General features: G+C 34.2%; 2 protein-coding genes across 2 annotated transcripts; one reads left to right on the top strand and one right to left on the bottom strand.

Annotated features, from left to right (window-relative positions):
- Window positions 1–5,998: 5,998 nt before the first annotated feature.
- RPA70B (RPA70-kDa subunit B) lies at window positions 5,999–9,666 on the top strand. The gene is made up of 12 exons (XM_011074587.3): window positions 5,999–6,296; window positions 6,676–6,822; window positions 6,930–7,142; window positions 7,273–7,450; window positions 7,541–7,811; window positions 7,895–7,997; window positions 8,075–8,199; window positions 8,286–8,364; window positions 8,462–8,606; window positions 8,812–8,972; window positions 9,062–9,182; window positions 9,271–9,666. Exons 1-12 carry the CDS (start codon window positions 6,169–6,171, stop codon window positions 9,466–9,468), a joined length of 1,869 nt encoding a protein of 622 aa, XP_011072889.1. The 5' UTR covers window positions 5,999–6,168; the 3' UTR covers window positions 9,469–9,666.
- Window positions 9,667–10,314: 648 nt separating this feature from the next.
- On the bottom strand, window positions 10,315–16,695 carry LOC105157999 (glycerophosphodiester phosphodiesterase GDPD6). Its single transcript, XM_011074586.3, has 8 exons — window positions 16,371–16,695; window positions 15,278–15,456; window positions 14,796–14,979; window positions 14,398–14,472; window positions 12,438–12,547; window positions 12,069–12,287; window positions 11,481–11,636; window positions 10,315–10,835 (listed from the first exon to the last, which is right to left on the bottom strand). The coding sequence occupies exons 1-8, from the start codon at window positions 16,381–16,383 to the stop codon at window positions 10,596–10,598; spliced, it is 1,176 nt and encodes a 391-aa protein (XP_011072888.1). The 5' UTR covers window positions 16,384–16,695; the 3' UTR covers window positions 10,315–10,595.
- Window positions 16,696–18,397: the final 1,702 nt, after the last annotated feature.

The following is an 18,397-nucleotide window of genomic DNA, read 5'->3' as shown; positions in this document are numbered from 1 at the left end:
AAGCTCGTGGGACCTAGGTTAAGGTCAGTGCCTCAAGTTTAAGCTCGTGGCACCTCGGTTAAGGTTAGCACCTCGACCTGGCTATGGCTAGCCTTAGGGTCGTGCGCGTCTTTGCGCACCCCAACTAGTCGCGGTTCCTCACCACCTCCTCCCCACCATTTGACCCAAGGACTTGGGCCACCTTGAACAATAGTATTGGGCTTGGACTTTAAATTTTGGATCTATTAACTTGTTCAATATTGACCCATATAGTTATTCAAACTGAATCAAAGCCCTAAATACTTCTTGTGTCTTCTTACTCTCAGACAATTTACTCATCCTAGTTCTAGTAACTCATCCGAGAGAGGGGGACTATATGATGTATATGTTGATAGTATTCATTTATTTACAAGAATAAAAAAGTAATATTTTACATGCAAGTCATACAACCAACACATACACCCTACCACATTCTAAAGCTCCAAATACCACTATAAATACCTAATATATTATTTTTTTAAATCAAGTTCACATTGATTAACAAAACAACTCATTATCCAGTCTCTCTAAAAATACTAGAGTTGGGAAGTATTAATGTATCGAGGGTAATTTTTCCTTTCACTCCATCCACATCAGATGAGGACATAAAAGGTAGCCAAAAAATTTGCCTAACATGGCGGGCCTTTGGTCGTTGTAATCATACCAAATAGTCAGTTCAAAATCTCGGACGATACTCGAGTCAGCCCAAACACATCGCGGGCTGGTCTAGAAACTAGTAAACAACCCACTAGTTATGATTAATCGGAACACCTTGCATGGTAACATGTAGTAAAATTCGTCAATCACTTACCTATACTTCCAAAGATGTAAATCCCAGTTGTGGTCGTCACCAATCTTGTTTGATATCTTGTCTTTGAGGTTTGTAAATTTGATGACTCACTTCAACATTTCGACGAGTAATTCATCACTAATTTATGGTCAATCAATGTTCATACATCAACCATGCAACAACAAACACAGCTCTGTGTTTGTTTATGCTGAAAATTTTGATTGCAGGTTGAACATAAATTGGTTTTAAATTTAATTCTTTTGAGAGTAGAAGTAAAAAATTTAAAAGGGGAATTTTGATTAAAATTTTAATCTAAAATTAACTAGAATAAAACAATTAAAGAGAGGACTAATATGAAAAAAAATATTTTAGGTATGGACATGATCATGCTCAATTCCTCAGTTAATTATAAATGCAAAGATGACAATCATTCATAATAGATAAATTGGTTATGGTTATTGATACGACCTAAGAACCTCACATTTCCTTACCTTGTTGATAGTAGATCCTTAATCAGTAAACAACCTTGGGAACGTTCTCAATATTTGATTTTCCGACAGCATTAAGAATTAGAAAGGCCCAATTCTAACTAATAAATTTTTACAAGGATTTATTTAAATCAGATCGTGCATTCCCACAACATAATTGAAAACTACGACATAATCAATTATGTTGTGTTACCACTTATTAAACTAAGCAAACAATTAAATTCACATACTTTTGGTTAAAATAATATTAATAAGTGCAACTTATCATTAAATATATAATAACGAGAAGTGATGTGCATAGAAAAATTTTAATTTAAATCGAGTTTGGTCAAACATGAATCGAGTACACGAAAAATATAATATATTGATTATGTAATTGGTGTATAATTTAAGAAGAGTAGTCCATTATATGTCAAATATATCATATTTATTGTATGACCGGTTGTATTTTGACCAAATCTGGTTTAAATAAAAAACTTTTTTACTGTACATATATACAAATTTGAGTTCTTAAATGAGAACAAATCATTATTCTATGAATCTAATTTTCCCTGTTTGGAGTGGCACTAACTCCAAGTTGATAACTTACAAATTTAGGGACTAAAGTGAGAAAAAAAGAATCTAAACTGATCATTTTACCCACAACTATATTATTGTCAGGGGAATCAATTTGAGACAATGTTAAAGTTTAGGGATGTTAACCTCAAGAAATGACCTTGAGAAATTAAAGTGGTTCTAAATAAGAACATAAAGAATCAACTATAATATTTAATTTTAACAAAGAAGAAATATATATGGTACTTTTAATTCCTCGAAAGTACTTAGAAGATTAATGATATATCTAACTAAAAGATAAATAGGAAAATAATATTTTAACATACTTAGTTTACTAGGAAAGATCTTAAATATTTATAAAAAAAAATGAATTATGTACTATGGCACATTAAAATTAAAAGGAATAGCATATGAGTAACATGTAAATAATAATCCAAACTTAAAAAAAAAATTAGAATAAATATCCTCAATTTTTATTAAATTAAAAGTATTGTTGAAGAATTTAAACCAAGTGGCTTCCATTAATTAATTGTATTTTAATATTAATATGAGATAATTATTTTCAGATTGTAAATTATTTCGTAATACAATTGACGTATCATTTTGAGAATACTAATAAATATAATTTATGATTAAATATAAAATAGTTAGAGTCCTTTGAGTATTTATTTCTATTTTAAGAAACATTCGTACCCTTATTGAGGTACATTTCCATGTCTTACTCTTATTGAGTTAGATTGTTAATCTTTTTATTAAATAGAACGTCTTATTAAAACAATCCAAAATAAGGAACTTACTAATTATTTTTATTTTACTATTGAATTTTTTAATATTACTATTTTTATTTTCACATTAATTGACTTAATACAAGATAATAAAATATAACATTAGTGAATACAAAATACAAAATCTCAATTTTGAAAAATATTTTTTATTTAGTAATATCAATTTAATTTAAAAAATAAATTACAAATAATAGAAGTAAATAGTTTCTTTACCCATTTAAACAATTACTATCAATTTATTTTGAATATATAATTGGATAATGCTAATATTTAAGCGACTGAAACATAAACTTAATATTTTTATTGATTAACTATCATAATATATTTACCTATAAAAATATATTTGTACACGTGCATCGCACGTCATGTCTCTTAAAAAAAATATTTTTTTTTTGAAAAAAACCTATATCATGGATGTCATCCACAACATGATTTTAATACTTTTTTGTTTAGCTTTATTTTTTATAAATTAATTATATTCACTTAATTATTAACAACATAATAAAATTTAAAAAAAATTATAGTATTAAAATTGTATTAATTTAAAAACACAATGAACTATATAAATATAATAGTGTGTATCTTTTTATACAATTCTAAAAAATACAGTTAAAAAAGTCAATTATTATCGAGAATTTCGCATCGAAATATTTGATTGTGTAGAAGAATCTCTTTGATGGGTTTGTTGTCCTACAAGCGTTTGCAGTCAATCCATTACGTTGTGAATACGTGATGTTTGGTTTTGATCAGGGTGTGTAGACAGTAGTATCCTGAACCAACTCAAATTTCGGGACATCCCAATAATCGTTGATTTTGATCAGGGTGTGTAGAGATACAGACAGTAGTATCGTGAACCAACTCAAATTTCGGGACATCCCAATAATCTTTGGAATGTAAAGGTTCAAATGACTTAAAATATGTATTTCTATAAGTCATTAAATCATAATAATCCTCCATTATTGATGCATCATTAATCATGTATGCAGTGCATACTTTTTTAGCGTGACTACAAGGGCTGCCAAATTAAGTCCACTTGCCACATGAACATTCTTGGTTCGCAATTTTGAAAAAATAGGTATTGAGTCCATGTTCATTCTGACGTTTTATAACAACCGAGACGGACTGTTGAAACTGATGGTATTTTGTAACCGTATGCTCAACAGAATTTTATTGCCAACGTGTGAACATCTTGAATGTAAGATCCGCCACAGTTGGTTGTTGGTCAATATTACACTACTCTTCGCAAACCTCTCACGAAAATAATGGGCAGTACGTTGAAGTGTCATCTCAGCTATTACTGTCAATGGTAGGCGGCGAGCCCCTTTCAAAACTCTATTGATGCATTATGACATGTTATTCGTCAAAATACCGCATCGTCATCTACCATCATGAGAAGCTATCTATTTTTCCTTGTTAATTTGGTCTAAGAAATCAAAGTACCTAGTTTTTGGCTCTTTACCTCTTCCATAATTCGATTGAATTTTCTGATTTGATATTGAAAGCTTGCTTTCCAACAAAGATCCTTCAACAAGACATTTTTGTAACGACTGTTGAAATTAGAATACATATGCCTCAAGCAACACCAGTACACCGTGATGTGGCATAGAATCCAAACTTTCACCTACTGCTTTAATGATACCGGGAGGATGGTCAGAAATAAGGCACATCCCACGCTGCCCTCGTATAACATGTTTGCTCAATTGTGTAAGAAACCACTTTCAAGATGATTAGGATTTTTTATTGACAATTGCAAGAGCAAGAAGGAATACCTGTTGATTTCCATCCATGACAACATCAATTAATATTTTGCGCTTGTACTTTGTGTATATATGGATCATATATAAACTAATAAGTTTGCGACAATATTGTAACCCATCGATATAGGGTTTGAACCCCCAAAAGACGTATCCTATCACATATGTACCAGTTGACGGTTGGAAGGCTTTGTGTTCCCATTCAATAATAGTTCCTAAATTAATTTTTTTGGAAAGCTCCCATGTATTTGGGTAGAAGAGGTAAATGTCCTTGAAGCTTTGTGTCAATCCGCTAAATATTGAAGGGTATAGTCAATTTGTGAACAGATTCGAATACGAGTTACAAATTATAAAGAAAGTCATAACCCATTAGCCACAACAAATTACTAGGCCATTAGATAATGCTCTCACCACATCCCCTAGGCAAAGAAGAAGTTATAGTCGAATATCTATTAGTTTAGTTGAACGTCATGATGTTGGGGTGGATATAGCTGGTCCTTCTACCATGTATACACCTCAAGATTACTACGTGCTCAACCGCCTCAAGATCACTACATGCTTCAACCGCCTCAAGATCACTACATACCTCAACCGCCATAAGATGATTGGTTTAAATCGAGTCCATATATGCCAACCCATACAAAAGATTATTCTTCACACGTATATATTGACCTTAGCCTTGGCATTAACTAATCATATACATCAGGATACAACATTTCGCTAATTCCATTTCCATCATTCAGTACATATAGTGATAATGTGGAATCTAGTTTAGCAACAACATCAAGTCGATTGGACATTGATAATGTGGCACAAAAGGAGCCAATGCAAAATATAGCGAGAAAATAAGAAGACTTTAGCGTTAACGCCACAGACGCAATTGTGGGACGTGTGGACATTTTTTTATATTTGCATTTTTACTGTAAAACTTTTTAACAAATTGTTTGAAATTATAATTATACAATTTTAACATTAAGAATTTTTTAATTTTATTATATTGTTAAAAATTAATTAAATATAATTAATTTATAAAAAAAACTAAACAAAAAAAAATTGGATGACATCCACGACTTGAAGTTGTGGATGCCAACCACGACCACAACATCAAGTCGTGGATGCTATCCACGATACCCCAGTTTCTTTAAAACAAAATATTTTTTTAGTCGAGTCGTGGATCACATCCATGATTTGACATAATTTTATTATATATTTTATATAAATTATATTCTTATAATTTTCTTTTTTTAATAATAATAAAAATAAATAACCCAATTTCATCCCTAGAACGTAGGACGAAAGGTTGCATTTACATACTTCTAAAATTAATACGTATTCATTTAGGTCCATGTACTACCTACAAAAAGCATATGGCCTTCTTTCCCCCAAAGTTTTGTGGTCCAATAATAATTATTAGAACTCTGGGGGCCAAAGTGAAATTACAGAAAACATTTGGCGCAAATTACAGAAAACATTTGGCGCCCACCTTGCTCAGAGAGGAAAACAAGTCAAACTCCGCGAAATGGCGCCAAAACTTCCTCCGCGAAATCGAAAACCCCCAATCGGAACGAAAATTCCCGCTTCCCATCAGAGAACTTTAAGAAAAGCCCTCCAAAAATCTCCGCGCCCAATTTATGCATATACAAAAGCTCCTTAGTTCCCTTCATCCCCACTCCATCCCTATCACTTTTCCTTCATTTTCCAAACGGAGCCGGATTTGGGTGTCTTCTCTTTTCTTCTACTCTAAATTATCGAGAGTGAAAGGGTGAAGGGGAAAAAAAATGGCGAAAGCAGTGAGCCCAGATGCGATTTCGTTTATTCTAGAGAACCCATATCCCGATTCTTCTTCAGATTTGCCGGAAATCATTGTCCAAGTGCTCGATCTCAAGCCCACCGGCAACAAGTACATGTATGTGTTCTTCTTATTGTTCTTTTGTAGATTCAGAGATTGGTTTATGAACTAATATAAACTGGTTCAAATATGGGGTTTTGTGTAAATATTTATGTAAAGAAGTTTTAAGCCCGAGAAAAGTTGTGGGAGAGTGCATAAAGGCAAGATCTGGGGTAAGGTGAAGTGATTGAATTGTTTCCTGAAAGACTGAGACCTGATTCATGAGTTATCCTATGATTGATGGGTGAACAAATCAAACTGCAAGGATGCAATTTGTTATGATTGACTGATTACTTGAGTATCTGTTTCATGTGTTCTTTAGAAATAATTTATATAGAGACAAAGATTGGGGTCAAAGACATTGAATTTGTAAAAAAGGTTCTTGAAACTTTTACAGGTTCATGGCGAGTGATGGGAAACTGAAGGTGAGGGCTCTGTTGCAATCTGCTTTGTCGTCTGAAGTAACATCTGGGAACATACAGAATTTGGGTCTGATTCGGGTTCTTGACTACACCCTCAATGACATCCCAACAAAGAATGAGAAGTAAGTTTTTTTTTACACTTATGCTTAATTTTCTTTTTTGGTTACTTGTATTTGTTGATGATAATTAAGATTTTATCTGACGGTGAAACGTTCCCTATTTACTTCAGGTTCTTGATAGTATCAAAGTGTGAGGCTGTGTCTCCTGCGCTTGAGGCAGAGTACAAGGCTGAGGTGAAAACCGAGAGAAGTGGGATAGTGTTGAAGCAAAAGCAGGAAATGGATGTTGGGAGTGAGGTGAAAACTGAGGGTATTGTTCTGAAGCCAAAGGAAGAAGTTGTTGCTAAATCTGCTGCTCAAATAGTTCACGAACAACATGGAAAGTAAGTTTTATTACTTATCCATTTTCTAGTTTGCTAATTGTAACTTGTTACAAGGGTATTAAGGTTAATGTATAGACAATTGGTGGTAGTTTTTATATTTGAGTCTCAAAGACCTGTTGACTGGTGACAGCATGGCACCTGCTGCAAGAATGGCAATGACTCGAAGAATCCATCCGCTTGTTTCCTTGAATCCTTATCAAGGAATCTGGACAATAAAAGTTCGGGTCACGAGCAAAGGAAACATGCGGACTTACAAGAATGCCAGAGGAGAAGGCTGTGTGTTCAATGTAGAGTTGACTGATGAAGATGTGAGTGAAAAGTTGGGCTCATGAAATGTTGAAAACATATATTTATTAGTTTGATGCAGTAGCTAAGTTGTTGTTGAATTTTGTTGGCAGGGGACACAAATACAAGCAACAATGTTCAACGAGGCTGCAAGGAAGTTCTTTGATAAATTCCAGATGGGGAAGGTCTATTACATATCAAAGGGAACTCTGAAAGTAGCAAACAAGCAATTCAAGACAGTACAAAATGATTATGAAATGACCTTAAATGAAAATTCTGAAGTTGAGGAAGCCCGTAATGAGGCAACGTTTATTCCTGAAACAAAATTCAATTTTGTCCCGATTGATGAGCTAGGTCCTTATGTCAATGGAAGGGAACTTGTGGGTAAGAGGCTTCTTTTCGTTTACTTAGTAGTACTGGATTCCCTATCCCTCGGCAGCATAACGTGGGTGCTTTGACTATTACAGATGTTATTGGGGTTGTTCAGAGCGTATCTCCTACTATGAGTATTAGAAGGAAAATCAACAATGAGACTATTCCAAAACGTGATATTACCATTGCTGATGAGACGTATGTCATCCATCTCTTGTTTTGCATTTTTAAGTTTGATTGCATGCCATACCTTACACTATTACACATGATTACAGGAAAAAAACTGTTGTGGTGTCTCTGTGGAATGATCTTGCCACAAGCATAGGACAAGAACTGCTTGATATGGCTGATAAATCTCCTGTAGTTGCAATAAAGTCCCTTAAAGTTGGTGATTTTCAGGGTAATGAAAGTAATATGTTACATGTCATGGATGAATTTTTTATATTACCAATGTTGGGAGCTGAACAATGTGAGTCTTTGATTCAGGGGTATCACTATCAGCACTGAGCAAAAGCATTGTAGTAGTAAATCCAGACACCCCAGAAGCCAAAAAGTTGAAATCTTGGTAAGAAATATTTGTTTCAACATAATCTGTTCCTTACCTCTTCTCCACTTGTTAACACTTCTAATCTATATGTTCTTATGGTTGCAACTGTACATAGGTATGATTCTGAAGGCAAAGACACTGCTTTGGCTGCTATAGGTTCTGGTTTAAGCCCCTCTACGCAAAGTGGAACTAGATCTATGTACTCTGACAGAGTCTCCCTAGCTCATATCACCAGTAACCCATCCCTGGGAGAGGACAAGGTACATTATGTACTATTGCACCATATATGTATCATCAATTTAATGGCAGGAAGCTATTAAGCTCAAGTCAAAACATATAGAATATGGGTAAAATATCTATTGTAAATGCAACTGCAATGTTGAAATAGCCAAATTCATTGGCTCTCATTACCAGCCTAACATGAATTTGTTGCTGTGAGCCTGACATGAGTTTGTTTCTTCACAGCCTGTATTTTTCTGCATTAAGGCATACATTAGCTACATTAAACCTGATCAAGCAGTGTGGTACCGGGCATGCAAAACATGTAACAAGAAGGTTACTGAAGCTGTTGGGTCTGGCTACTGGTGTGAAGGGTGCCAGAAGAACGAAGATAATTGCAGTTTGAGGTCTGTAACTTGGAAATATTCCATTTACTTTCAGCTATCCATCAACTTGTTTATAAATATACTGAATCCGTTCTCTTGTTCTGCTACAGATATATAATGGCAGTTAAAGTTTCTGATGCAAGTGGCGAAGCATATCTATCAGTTTTCAATGAACAAGCAGAGAAAATAATTGGATGCTCAGCAGATGAACTAAACGACTTAAAGTCTCAGGTCAGCACACAAACTCCATTTCAACAGAATTGCTCAATGCTCCATCAGTATATATGCTAATTTCCTTTGTTACTTTCGGTGTTTTCAGGATGGAGATAGTGCTTATCAAGCTAAGCTGAAGGAAGCTACATGGGTTCCTCACCTTTTCCGAGTTAGCGTTACTCCGCATGAGTACAATAATGAGAAGAAGCAGAGGATAACCATCAGGGCTGTTTCCCCCATTGATTATGCAACTGAATCCAAGTATTTGGTTGAAGAAATATCAAAGATGAGAGTTTCTAAATAGTTGGATAGTACATGTTTTTGGGTTATGGGGCTGTATCTGAGACAGAATTTTGTTTATCCAGGGCTTGATGATCTACTGAATAGGATACTGTCAACAGTGCTTGTAATATATGTTAATTGATTTTGATCAGTTCAATAGGACCTTTGCATTCATTCTGTAGAAATCTTTCATGAATGATCATTAACCAGTGCAGAGCAATCATGCTTGTTCTTTCAATTTTGTTTGGGTAAATAACAAATTATTTTGTTTAACATGTCAGATTGCTAATTTGCTGAGAAGTAGGGAGGTAATTGTTTTATATCTAACTTTAAGGAGGTAATTTGAAGTTTTCGTTAATGTGGAATCTTTTAAGACTAACTTTTGTAATTTAATCAGAAAGCCTACAATTTACTTTATAATTATTAAGGCTGAGGAGTATAAAGTAATTAAATTAATTCTACATGAAAGAAATAATGATTAGTCAGTTTTTTTTCTTTCTCTCAATTGTTTTGTATTTGTTCTCTTCCTAAATTTTATAATTTTGGCCGTAAACATATTGCAATGTATTCATGTATTCAGTTTTAGAAGAAAATCACAGTAGAACATATAGAACCAAAGTAAATCAACCTAAAGAAAAGGCTGCACAGCCCTTGAGCAACAGTCTGATGCCATACTTTGCCTAAACCGTGAGGGAATTACCAGCTAGCACTCAATGCTAAAACAAGCCAGCTTAAGCTGCACACAATAGTAAGGGAAATATTCTTGTCTGTCTGTGAGAACATCTGAGAATGACCCACATCTTAAACAAGAATTAAACATAGTGCAGCATTCATGTCACCGTTACCATATAAAGGTCAAGATTTGGGCTTAGAGGAGAAAAGGCAAAGCCAATGCATTAAACTCCTATGTACACTGCGATCCACAGAAATGTCTTCAGAAAAACATAAGCAAAATTATTTCCTCATTCTCTACAACCAAAGTTCAGTTATTCTACCCCAAATCACCCCCAGCAGAAAACCAGTTCGATTCGTCCGATCTTGAAGGATTCTTGAAGGCACATCTTTGGGTATAAAACAGAAATATATGGAACAAGGCAAATTTCTGTGAGCCTGAGTCTAGTAATAAGTCCAACTAACTGAAGAATAACACTAACTGTGCTTGAACTTTGAGATCATCGCAACAATCTTGTCGAGAAGATTATATGCATCTTTCTCACTAGATGAGAATGGGGAAGTCCATTCCTGATATTGGTGGAAGCTCCCGGTGAAGTCTGTGAAGAGCCCATCAACCCCTATTTTGTTTATCCAATAATCGTATTCTTTATAAGGGTCTTGACTGAAGTTGAAGTGCAAAAACTGATTCTCATTTCGGAAGGTGTAAGGGTGCACCTGGATAAAAAACAAAATGTCATGGTGTGTTCAAGATCTTGAAAACATTCTTTCATGCTTGTGATAAATGATTAACCACAAAGAAATGTAACATCTTTTGAAGTAGGCACATAAGCAGAAGAGCAGAAAGAGGGATGCATCGTCTATGATTTCTGAGAGAAGTGCAAAAGTACTAATTCCTGAATTTCATATTAGAAAACCGATGCAACCAGATAAGAATAAGATGGATGTAACTTGTAAGAACTCCCCATATCAGTATTTACTACAACGGACTCATTATAAATAACAGAAAGAAGAAAATGAAAGTGTAGCGTCAATATTTATTTGGAGGCAGCCACTTTGATGGTCTCTCCATGTGTATAGTTATAGCAGATTGCATATGATGCTTCTTGACTAAGCCACAATTGATTGATATCACATCAAGAAGAGTTTATGAATCCTTCAAATGATGAATGACAGCTTATAGTTGGGCTCAAAATAGCCATGTCCAGTGCATGTAAAGTAGGAAGTGTGCCATGCAATTGGTTCATTGTGTGATGCAAATTACATAGTAAACAAATGCAAAATGGTTAAGCCAAGCTCTACTAACTATATATGATCATACTTAATTGCAGATATTTCATAGAACTGTAAAAGTTTGAGTACCTGAAGGTTATGTGCATGGGCTCTGGCTACAAGATCGGTGGGGGTTTGTAGATAATTATTTGAAGAAGTAACCAGGTTATCCTTCCAGGGTCCAATTCCCATAACATACTCTTTGATATAATCGAGGTAATGATCTGAAGTGATCTCCCAAAATGACTGATACAATCAATTATTCGTGTAACATTGTTAGTGTCAGAATGGAAATTTGTATAAATAACCAGAGCACACACTAAGATGTGAGGCTCAAAATTCTGACAAGTGCGGAGAATTTCCTCTAATACTGACAATAAGCAAATCCCATGAATGTAAACCGTTAAAACCACTAATTCTCAACCATTACTTTCAGGGCAAAGTCAAAGGTTTCACGTTTTCAACTCTCATGCAATATTCCAGGCCAATCAAAATAGTATCGATAGAATGAGGGTGTTTATCTTGCACCTAACTTTTATCAGAATCTCACAACCAAAGAGTCAGAGAAGAATTCTTGTCAAAAATCTAAACCTTTAGAGACAAGGATGAGAACTATCATGACCGCAAAGAAAGGAGGTGCATGCATTTTCCCTAAAGAAGAAGGATAAAGGGCTAAACCTGATTTGTATCTTGAGTTGGTACCGTCGTATCATCAATTAGAAAAATCTTGGGCAGGTCAGTCTGGTTTGATATGTACGTAAGAGATGTTGGGGCGAATGACTGAATAAAAGCAGGTTGTTTCAGCCACTTCTTTGACAAGTAAGAACCTTCGTATCCATACTTCTTGAGTGTCTCAACAAATATGTCCTCAAATTTCTTACCATTGGACCATTTTACCTGTTGAAAGAAAAGTAAATATGTGGAAGATAGAATAAGTTTGTATCATAAAACAATCAGTACTGAAATATTCTGTTTCCATGATATCCTTTTCAATGTAAAATACTTTCTTGAATCACGTTTGCAGCAAGAAGAGCATAAGGAACTCACACGTTGATTGATGAATACTGGATTCTTTATCTCTGGATATATTCCTACAACTCTGGGTGCATCCAGAGCGATTGAAATAAACTCTTCAAATGTAATGATGGAAAACTTTCCTGCATCATAAATAGAAATTAAAGGCTTCGTGAACAAAAATGGCTTCCTTTTCCTTTAACATCCCAGTGTATCCAACTCGGCAGTGAATGGTAGAAATAATATTGCAGCTAAGTTCATCTCCATTAGTCTTTGTAGAGAAGAGGTCAAAACAAGGGTACAGATTTCACAGAAAGACGCATCCAACACATCTGAGAAGCAAGACCAATCATGCTTAGCCACTGAAGGCAGAAAGAGATGGGCTGAATATGATAACAAATAATAATGACAAATGGAGGCAGCAACCATTACCCAATCAAAAGAAATTATACCTAGAGGCACACAATAGTCTAAGCACACATGAGATTTGAGATGCTAAGATCAATATCCTTAGGTACTAGCAACATGTACATGCAAATAGTCTCCATGGCGTACAATCCAGGCTGAAGGCAATTATGTGTTTGAAAGCATATTACCAGTAGTGGGAAGAGTAAAATTAAGAGAAGTATGCAGGAAAAAACAGTTTGAAGATAAATTTTGTTGGTATTCGAGAGAAACCAAGGAATTACAAAACGAGACAGAATAGGACCTCATCTTAAACCAAATGAAATGCAAGACAACTCTATCAACAAAACCAGAGCAAATGCCTCTCGTTTTCATTATTAAGCATTAAGCCAAAGGAAACAATCTTTTGTGTTACGATTGCTCAGAATTGTACTGTTAGCTCCTTGAACTTTCCATTTAGGTTTTACTCTTCACTCGCAGATGTGTCAAGAACCGGTGAGAATATTGTTCCTGCCATTTCAATGTTCTATTGAAGTGCATTTTCCACTTCAGTTGTCTAGACTTTCATTTAACGACAGGACCATATTCCCTGAAGTTGAGTAATTCCAAAAACCAAGACTCTCCTCCAGCAACATAAACAATCTTTAATTAGCTCTAAGGCTAGATGTGAAAGACACCATGTGTAACCAGTGCTGGTTTGAACAGAAATCTAAATTAAGTTTGAATTCAAAGTTGATTTTAAATGCCACCTGGTCAACGAGAAATAATGATATCTAATTCACATATTAAAACAATATATGTTAATTGGTGAAGCACTCATTTCTCCAGGGTCCTTGGTAGGCTGCATCTCTACTTTTAGATGCTATTGTTTTCAGATGTAAAAGATCCAGAACCAACCATTTCTAGAATTGGTGTTATTTCAGAAGTCGAATTAATCTTCTAGTCATTGGAGTCATTTTAAGCTGCAGATGTATCTGAGTATTCCTCTCTGATATATTCATATGTTAAAATCCTCTAAGAAAATCTTGACAGATGGATATGTGTGATGTGCCAGAAATTGCGTTGCATATAACACTCACTATAGGCTTCTCTGAGCAGTTAGTAAGCTTGTATCTCTCTTGTCCAGTAGAAATTAGTTTAAACACTCGAAATACACATCGGTTCGAGGATAAAAAGACCTTTCGAGAGGCAAGAAATTGGACCCTTGGCCCTAGACCAGGTGAGCATTCAACAATGTCCTTCCTGGTTTCATACCTTGGAATTTCAATAGAATTCCTTTTCTTTCTTGTGCTTTAGCTCAAGAAAGAAAGCAGAAAAGTCCTTTCTTATAGGGCTCCAGAAAGAGTCGGGCAAGATATATGAAACATTGCACGCAAGGTTGCCCTTAATGTGCTAAATCAGTTCATCAGAACAGTTAAGTTTTTTTTTTTTTCTACATTTGCAAAGATGTTAAGTAAAAAAGCAAAGCATAAAGAACAAACCACTAGCTAGCACAATTAATAAGAGATAAAAACAAACCAAATGATTAACCTGTCGTCTGTCTAGATAGTTTCATCCATTAAAGAAGCAATAAAATTCAAGTACTAACCATTGTACTGTTGGTCCCGGAAAGAGTATCTCTGCTTCACCCGTAGTGACTTTAACTCCTCTAGCGTGAAATCAACTGCATGCAATAACAATTCACATCAATGGTCCCAAAAACAAAAAGGTCAAGCAATATATGGATAATTTATAGGAAGAATGGCCCTCTATATTGCTTGAACAGATTCATGGACCACAGCAGTAAGAACTAAGAAGTGCTACTGCAGCCAGCCAGGGTTTTGGGGTGTGATTTGAAGCACATGAAATCATCCAGTTCAAAAAAATGTCTGACAAGAAATCTAATAGTGGGAGGAAAAGCAAAAATAATCATTTGGAAGACTACTAAAATTCTAAGTAATAACCGTGAACACATGTAATATCTCTTGTTCCCTTTTATTATTTTACCTGTGAAATAGCCAGTAATATTGGCCCCTTGAACCTCATAGGTCCTCTTTCGGTCTAAAAATTCCGTGTGATTGGCTATATTTGTTGTATCATCAAGGTTTACATCATGGAAGCATATGAGAACACCGTCTTTGGAGGCCAAGATATCTGATTCTATGAAATCAGCACCTTCATCAATAGCTCTCTGCGAAGTCCACATTTCATATATAGATTAATTGCGAAGTTGGTATACAGAGAAAATCAACTTTAAAGCCAATCTTGGTATGATGAAAAACGTGCTCTTCACAAAATCCTTTTGACTCTTACCTTCCTATATCAACTATTGAACCAGTATGCCAAGAATGCTGGATAAAGTAATTTATTCAATACAGTGATGGATGCAATTGAACATGATTCTTATGATGAGAAGGAAGTTTTGCAGACATAGTGTTGGATAGAAATAGCAGGCCCAGATGTTTTGAGTGTAGCATTGAATAGCCTACCATGTATGCAGCACTAGTTTCTTCAGGAAGTTCGCCATTTGAACCACGATGTGCAACGTTATATGCACGAAATGTCTGGAGTGGTCGTCTGTTTCTATCATTTCTCCTGCTAGGGAGTGGGTAAAGAGCTCTTGCAGAACATCCAACAAAAAGTAGTAGAAGCACGAAAGGAACAAGACCTGCAAAGGATTGCCAAAGATTTTACACAATTTTGCATTGGGAATTCACTTGAGTTGGCAAGACTCTTCAGCATTAAATTGTGGCATATAACCATGATGAATGAACTTTTGTACGTTAGCTGATGTTATTCCAAATATCATAACTAATATTTACAGGAGTAAACTATGTGAACAGGTCACCAGGTAAAAACAAGAATAAGGACACCAGAGATTCAAGCTTAAAGACTCATGGTTGGTGAAGAACTACAAAGATATTGAATCTTTCTAACTCTACATTAAGTAGGAAGTTCAACCCAATCACCCTTTTGTTTGTTTGTAATAGCTTCTGGTTTTGTGGCGGGAATAAGCCGTAAAGAAAACTTTTGTCTATGCTGAGCCTCTTTCAAACTTAATGTATCGAAGAGTAATACATACAAATTGATAGCCATGCTCAAAATTTCCCCACCAGACAACAGTCAAATAATTATGTCCAAAAATCAAAGTCATTTAGTTGAATGAGAAGACGAAACCGCGTTCCATATCACAGGTAAAAACAAAATCATCAACAGAAGCAACAATTATCCAGCAAATTTTCCACTAAACTAAACTGAGTACCATTACTGATTAATCAGAAAACATTAAAGAACCTCAAATCCATCTAAAACCCACAAAACCCAGATCCCAAAACACAGATCCCAAATCTTCAAAACAGAACACCTAAACACAACTCCACCACTCTCACCCCCAGCTCCCACCGCACGCAACACCATCCTGCATCCTTGCACATGCTTAAAGAAAAAGAACACACATACACACATGCAGACGAGCACATTCATATGCATGAAAATGTGATACCTACATACATCACTGTGTAGTAATACAAGAATGACGATAAGAAAAACATTCCAAGAACTCTTGATTGTTGTGGTACTTACGGGGTGAAGCCATTGATGCTGTGCCCTTCCACACTCCAAAAATTCGTTTCCAATATCTGATCTTTAATGCGAAACACCCGTTTTAAGAAAACATCAATAATCTTTCTTCTCAGATTCTTCGCCGCGGATTTACATGGGATGATGCGAATATTCTTCAAATTTGTTAAACTAGAAAATGGTGAGCTTGAAATGAAAGACAACCTTCGATCTAAGGGGGTTTGAGGGATCAAGATTGAGGGCCGAGATTGACTTGTTGATGCTTAGAAAACTGATTTGAAATTCGATCAAAGCTGGGCTCTTTATCCGATGTGGATGATGTAAAGGATTAGCACTCGTTTCATCATCCCATTGGTTGAATACATCAAGCGAGTAAATTGTTATAATAGTCAACTAAGTCAACTGCAACGTAATGTGTACATTTTGAACAAACAAAAATTTAAAATATTTTAAAATAAGTGGTGTAGGTTTATTGTTGGGATTTGGGACACAAAAATCACTGTTTATTGTAAAATTATATATATTTTTATATATAAAAATGCATATATATGAATATTTTATGTTTAATATTGTATTTTTGGGAGACAAAAAATTACTATCTATATTGTCAAATCATGTCTGTTTTATATTATGTATATATATTATATATAAAAAGTTGAAAAATAGAAAAACACGCAGATAAGGTGTAAAAACACGCAGTCGTTCTTCGTTTATGTTTTCATTTTCAGTTTTTAATTTTTAAAATATTAATTAAAATAAAACCATGTTTGTTTATGGGGATAATTATACTTTCCTACCTTGAAATTTGGTGAAAGTATACGTAGGTCTTGCATGGTTTGAAAAAGTACATTTACCACTTATGGGGTTTGAATCTGTCGAATAAATAAATCACTTCATTAGTCGAAATTTATCGAATTTATTGATATTAATTAAAAAATTTGAAAAAAAATTATATATTAACTTATTACTAACTTATAGTAAGTCAGATAAATCTTTCAATGGCCAAATTACCTTCATACGTCTTCACGCGTTAATGAATGCGGGGAGATATATCTTCACCGTTATAAGGGTAAATATCAATTTTCTTTTAGTTTTCAGCAAATTCAGTAAATTTTGACTGGAGGACTTATTTATTAGACGAATGTAAACTTCAGGGGTGGTAGATGTAATTTTTCATACCACAGGGAGTCTACATGTAATTACACCAAACTTCAGGGAAGGAGAATGTGATTATCCTTTATTTATATGTATTCTCATTAGAATTATATTGATTTAACACCACAATTCATTATAAAACACAATTCATTAACTAATCCAAATCTATTATCATTTCAAATGAAAATTTATATAAAATTGAAAATGAAAACTCAAATAATTATGAAGCGTGGTTTTTAATTTTTTTTCTTACTTTATTTTTTAATATTGTGTTAGCAGAAAATATATATATTTGTATTGAATTTATTCTTATTTTATATAATCTTTAATTCAAATTACTTATCTATATATATAGCAAAATGATAGTTGACTGCAATTAAGTTTATATTGACCAACTATTAATTTCTGAAAATGTTGAATATTTAATTGTAAGAAAAAATTCTCATATTAAATTAAACATTGAATTTGTGTTTATCTAAAAGATCCTGTCTTTAAGATTACTGTTTACCTATACTAGATTTTACCTTCAAAATTAGGATACTGATTCAATTTATATTTATTTTAAATAAATTCAATTCTTTTAGATTATTTTTTTATCACAATTGTTGTGCATGCAGCTTACAATTGTTATTAGACAACATTAATTATGAAAATGGGACTATGGTCAGAATTGATGAAGAATTATTAGTGGTCGAGAAGAAATTATGTAAGAGATCATCCAGAGAAGTGCCGAAAAACAGTGTCGATAGTGCAAGTTTAAACTTAATTTTGAAAGTTATAGAAGTATAACTTTCAAATTTAATTTTAATTTTTGGAACGGTCAAGAATTGACGAACCGTTCATACAACCGTTCCTAAATGTTACTTATATTGAAT

This window comes from Sesamum indicum, linkage group LG3 (genome assembly GCF_026168435.1).
Source record: "Sesamum indicum cultivar Baizhima isolate 11 linkage group LG3, ASM2616843v1, whole genome shotgun sequence".
Classification (NCBI taxonomy): Eukaryota; Viridiplantae; Streptophyta; class Magnoliopsida; order Lamiales; family Pedaliaceae; genus Sesamum; species Sesamum indicum.
The sequence above is the reverse complement of the archived record's forward strand: the minus strand, read 5'-3'. Positions and strand labels throughout refer to the sequence as shown.

Bases quoted from the DNA above. Each gene is read 5' to 3' on its own strand.
- RPA70B (XM_011074587.3), top strand. From the start codon at position 6,169: ATGGCGAAAGCAGTGAGCCCAGATGCGATTTCGTTTATTCTAGAGAAC. The intron at 6,297-6,675 runs GTATGTGTTCTT...AAACTTTTACAG, and splicing joins CCCACCGGCAACAAGTACAT to GTTCATGGCGAGTGATGGGA. The intron at 8,365-8,461 runs GTAAGAAATATT...AACTGTACATAG, and splicing joins GCCAAAAAGTTGAAATCTTG to GTATGATTCTGAAGGCAAAG.
- LOC105157999 (XM_011074586.3), bottom strand. The intron at 14,980-15,277 runs GTAGGCTATTCA...TGGACTTCGCAG, and splicing joins AAACTAGTGCTGCATACATG to AGAGCTATTGATGAAGGTGC. The intron at 12,288-12,437 runs GTGAGTTCCTTA...TTCTTTCAACAG, and splicing joins CAGTATTCATCAATCAACGT to GTAAAATGGTCCAATGGTAA.